The sequence below is a fragment of the Mastomys coucha genome, unplaced genomic scaffold (assembly GCF_008632895.1).
Source record: "Mastomys coucha isolate ucsf_1 unplaced genomic scaffold, UCSF_Mcou_1 pScaffold18, whole genome shotgun sequence".
Taxonomy (NCBI): Eukaryota; Metazoa; Chordata; class Mammalia; order Rodentia; family Muridae; genus Mastomys; species Mastomys coucha.
The window spans coordinates 20,351,475-20,356,881 of NW_022196900.1; the positions used below are offsets into that span (position 1 = coordinate 20,351,475).

The 5,407-nt window shown below is 35.1% G+C and overlaps 1 protein-coding gene across 8 annotated transcripts in view; it reads right to left on the bottom strand.

Annotated features, from left to right (window-relative positions):
• Positions 1–791: 791 nt before the first annotated feature.
• Ptbp3 (polypyrimidine tract binding protein 3) overlaps positions 792–5,407 on the bottom strand; it is an 85,336-nt gene continuing 80,720 nt past the window's right edge. For all 8 annotated transcript variants that reach the window (XM_031377545.1, XM_031377542.1, XM_031377543.1 and 5 more), the window contains 2 exons: positions 4,307–4,384; positions 792–4,161 (listed from right to left, as the gene is read on the bottom strand). In XM_031377545.1, coding sequence (XP_031233405.1) covers positions 4,029–4,161; positions 4,307–4,384 — 211 coding nt within the window. In that variant the 3' untranslated portion in view covers positions 792–4,028. The remainder of the gene's footprint in view (positions 4,162–4,306; positions 4,385–5,407) is intronic.

A 5,407-nucleotide genomic window follows, 5' to 3' on the forward strand; every position in this document is an offset into this window, starting at 1 on the left:
TCCTACCTAAAATACCTGTTCTTATAACTACAAAGAACATGACAATAAAACTCTGCTGACAGTGTGAAGTTTGCCATAAGCAGCTTTCAGTTATGACTGCTATCAACACCAAGGCCCCTGACAAGCTGCGAAAGCTACAGTGACTATCATAAAGACTGAGAGCAGTTCTGCTCTTGAATTGGTACAATGCTCTGCATTATGTGCTGAAGGCGAAAGTATAACTGACTTTTTATTCAGTTATAACTTGTATGACCAGCTTGTGGGACAACAGTCTCTTAATCTATATAGTAGATAGTTCCTGAAAACCAAAATATCAATGCTACCTTAGTCTCAAATAGGAAGAAAAGGCCAATTAAGACTACTGAAGAAGGCACATAAACTTTGGTCCTGTTTTATTTTCTCCCTTTAAGCCCCCACCCCAAATTAAGATTTCTGTAATTTTCTATTTTTTAAACAATTCACAAGTACCTGTTAGGATTTGATCTGAAAAAGGACTGCAAACAGTCTTATACCTAACACAATCCTTAGAGACAGCTGAGTTACACTGCAAAGTTATGTACAATCTAAACTGTGTTTGTTTTAACACAATAGTGAGTATTTTAAGTCTGGCAGTTTTACTTGCATTGACAAAAGATCAAGACAAAGGAAAGGCTGAGAAAAATGCTCCAATCATAGTCATGCTTTTTGGTTCTAAAAATAGCAGTACACACTGGGTTTTCTAAGAGTTAAGCTTGGGTTTACAAGTAGATTCACTGAGACAAAAGATCATTATGGGACTAGATGAGGAATGGCAAAATCTATACTCAAGTGAATGCTCTGCCTGATTACATGAAGACTTTAAAGTTGATGGCAGATTAACTGGGGGAAGGGAGGACACAGGGTCTTATGTAACAGCAAGACTAGCATGGAGCATGGTCTGCAGTCCAGGCTGGGTTTAAAGTCACAACCAACAGCTTCCTCCAGTGCTTCAGTTGTAGCTGGGTGCTACTATTGCCTGGGTCATAAGGGCTATTCCAAAACCACAACAGGACCCTTAATCACCACAGTAGGAAAGGACAAAGGAACCGTGACTCTAAAACACTCAGTGCAAACACTGCTACGAAGAACTGCTTCTAGTATTTAGTCCCAAAGATCTCATGACATTCTATGGGGATACCAGGTAATCCTGAAATTCTAACAAATTGTCAAGAGAATGCATGATTTGTATATTCTCATCTGTCACAAAACATATCTAAATCCCAAAGTAAAACATCTTGATATACAATGCTATTGTGTACTGCTATTTTCTTAAGTCCTGAATATATATGCTTTGTAAAAGTTAGGATACCTTGAAAAGTGAGAAATAAAGTAGATTAACTCAGCAAGGCATTACCAGCACAAATAAACCACTGCTTAAAAGATACCAAATAAGCGCATGCCAAAATAAAAATACACAGATCGAATTTTTCCACCACCCTGACAATTAAAACTATGCCAACACAAATACTGTAGACCTCTATAATTCAAACAGTAAAGAGATCAAATATGGACAGTATCCATATGCTACAGCTAATTTTAGACACAATCTGATGGTTTCAAACATGCTCTTTTAAAACAAGCATATCTTACGTTCCCAAATCATTGTTAATTTTGTCAATAAATTAAAATGTATGTAATGTGCATATGTATATATAACATTAAAAGAGTATATGTATGTATATACACTTATTTATACACACACATACACACGCACACATATCTACACAAATCCCTGAAAAGGATTTCAATGTTCTCTCTCATATTTAAAGGCCATCCCTACTTTAGAATTACATTCAACACAAGTATGATTTTCCTTCTGTTCTCAATAACTTTTGCTACACTTATGCTGGATGTTATGAGTGCCATGAATTAATAAATTATATAGTAGTTCCCATCTCAAACTAAAGGAAGCAATCCAATTTAAAATGCCACTGAAAATTAATATAATGTCTGTGTGAGAAAAAAAAAAAGCAAATTTGGGGAGACAGTCCTGAATTTTTTCCCTCCCTTATTCAGTATTCAGGTGAAAATACATCTTAAAAACACCCACTGGAAAATCATCACACCTAACTATTCAACCAACATGAAGGGTGACCAGTCTGAAATGTCCCAGCCTACCAACGGCTGCTTTGTACTGAGGGTATTCTGATTTGACTTTAACCAACCTATAACTATCTCTTTCAGCTTCTATACAAAGTTTCTTCCTTTCTTTAAAAAAAAAAAAAAATTAATGGCTGAAAGTAAAGACTGAGATAATTTTAGAAAGATGAGATGATCCACTCTGAAACTGTTAAAAGTGAGAAGGGGTGGACAAAATTGATCCCTCTGACAAATTCTGTATTTTAAAAACCCAATCAAGCATTGAAGAAATAACTAACAAAAGTAGCTTCATATTAAAAAGAATAATTTTACATGACACAATCATTGAAGCAACATTAATATGTACTTTTTACATTCAACCAAAAAAGTAAGAGGGTCAGAATATAAAAAAATAACCCACTTTCTCATACTCCAAATATGTGGGCTATCTGTAATGAAGTTGCATTAACAAAGAAAATCAAGTTCTCACTTGAGTGCTGAGAAAGAATCAAGTAATCCTGAGACAAATTCTAACAGGCAGTAAAGGTCAGACAGACACAGATTCAAGGCTGCACTTCTACAGCTCCGACTTCACTGACAGCTGGCGGTAACCAACCTATAGAGGCCTACAGGTGTACACTGAGTTATTTATTCCCAAACCACTCACCCTTCTCTATCCCACCAATATCCCAAAGCACCAAAAATCTGAATAGAAACTATTACTTATTGAAAACCACTTAAAATTGCGATGAAAAAAGAAAAACAAAACAAAAACAACCAAAACCCTTAAAATCCAAGACAGGGAAAAAAAATAACAATGCTCACCAAGCCCACAATTTTTCTTTCTAGATATTTAGATAAAATTCTAATCTATTATATCTTAAGCACATAATAAGGCACATAAGAAATTAAGTAAATACACAGTAATTCTGAGTATTAGAGATTATAGTGGTACAAAAAACCCTTGAGATTTTTTTTCTAAAAGAAGACCTTACCAAAAATAACTTTTAAAAAATCTGTCAAACCATATGATAGACCTGAATATTTTTCCTTAAGACTGTAAACTTTTTTTCTGAAAACAATTATAAAAAGGTAGGATTATTTTTCTTTTAAAACTTTCTAAGATCACATTACATTACTAGACAAATGTCATTTTGAAATTTAAAACATGATTTTTTTTCTAAAATGACTAATTATGCTGATATTGTAATAGATCTAGGCTGAATTTCACTTCTATTTCCCTGGGGACAATTGCAACAACTTCGCTTTTCCAAATAGTCTCAAAAAGAGAAGATATGCATTATTCAAAGGAGTGTAATACAGTGGGGGGAAAAAAGAAATCTGAAAGAGAGCATGCATGTTTATAAACCTGTTTCCAATATAACTCCATGTGGTTATGTATAATAACTATCAAGAGATGCAAATATCTGGTATAATTTTTATAAGTGAATGAATGTCATTTTCTACAGGGAAACTTCTGAATCATAAAGTTAAAAAAAACTTGGTTGTAGGTGATTTAAATTACATCAAGAAATTGTAAAAGTCTGTATGTTTAAATTCTTCAAAGTACAAAGGAGTTTAGAAATGTCATGTAAGGCTGATTTGGACCCAAACATAAAGAAACTCTGTTCTTTTGAAATCTAATTCAGGGAATTAAATTATTTAAAAAATATTTTCCTGATATTTTTTTCCTGAAAGTTATTTTCATAGAAACCACAATACAAAGGCAAAGCAAACTTTTGATCATACACTGTTGGGGAAAATGAGAGGAAAAAAAAGAAATATTTCTTGTTTTGAATGTACTTGAATATCAATCAAACTCCCAAAGAGTTACTTTTGTGAAAGAGGCAGAATTGGTCTTGAGCTGCTTCAGTCTGTGCCTGAAGGTTTTATAGAAATTATGGTCCGTATGAGGAGAAGTGCCACAGAGATCAGATGGTGGATTTGGAGAAGGAAACTCTGAGATGGTGATTTTCTCCAAGATCATGATTGTGAAGCTCAATAAGGGCCTGGATTGCTTCTTCCACAGATCCCAACTGAATGAGAGCCATCTTACGGTCTTTCCTAAAATGACGAAACACACAAATACTTAGAATTAATGTTGCTTTTAAACCTTCCATCTCCTTTGAACTTTGATAAACTACTTAAAAAAAAAACAGCAATCCATGTTAAATAAAATGTTAATTACTTTTTGAAAGCAAGGACTTACTGAAAGAACTTAAAAGCCTTCACTGAACATCCAGCTTCTGTGAACAGGTTCTTCAGATCATCCATTGTAACAGAAGGACTGTGAAAACATCAGAATGTCAACTACATTAGCCCAGTTGAAAATGAATCAAGGATGAGCTTTGACTGTCATCAAATCTCTAGCATACTTTATATTCCCAACAATGTCTTCTGAACCACAGAACAATCAAAATTGATACATACATGTCTGGAGATGGTGAAAAGTATACAAAGGCAAAACTAACAATAACAACTGTAGGTATTTTTCAAAATGATTTTTTTGTTTTGTTTTTTTGAGACAGAGTTTCTCTGTGTAGCCCTGGCTGTCCTGGAACTCACTCTGCAGACCAGACTGGCCTCGAACTCAGAAATCCACCTGCCTCTGCCTCCCAAGTGCTGGGATTAAAGGTATGTACCACCACTGCCTGGCTCAAAATGACTATTATTCTCATAGTGCTGGCATTAGTAATAACAAAGCTACATACCCAGCTCAGCCTTACCTGCTATAGCCTAGAATTATATACTTTCTATAGTTCTCAAGGTTTCAGAATGTGTATAGGATACCCTATCTCTGAGATGGTCTCTAACTACTTTTACCTTCAAATATGTTACACCCTGGCTATCCTTTCATACTGCAACATGTCCCCTAGAACCCTTAGGATATCATAGAAACAGCGGTATGTGCCAAGAACTGACACCAAAGTTTACTACATGTTAAGTACAAGCTCTACCACTGAGCTATATTCTCTGGTACTCCTTTACCTGGCATTCTGACCACAGCCTTATGAAACATACTCAGAGATCAGCCAGTTGAGCCACCTCTACATTCCTGATTAAATGTATGAGATAGTAAATATTTACTACTATGCTGTGTTTGGGAGTAGTGTTGTAATAACTAACATGATGTGGTTTATTACAGAGTCACATGATGAAAAACAATCAGTGATTCAAGGAAACTGAGCTGTGTTTACACTGTATTCCTTTCTCATTTGTATATCCTTTTAAATGAACTGTCCTCCTGCCGGGCAGTGGTGGCGCACGCCTTTAATCCCAGCACTTGGGAGGCAGAGGCAGGTGGATTTCT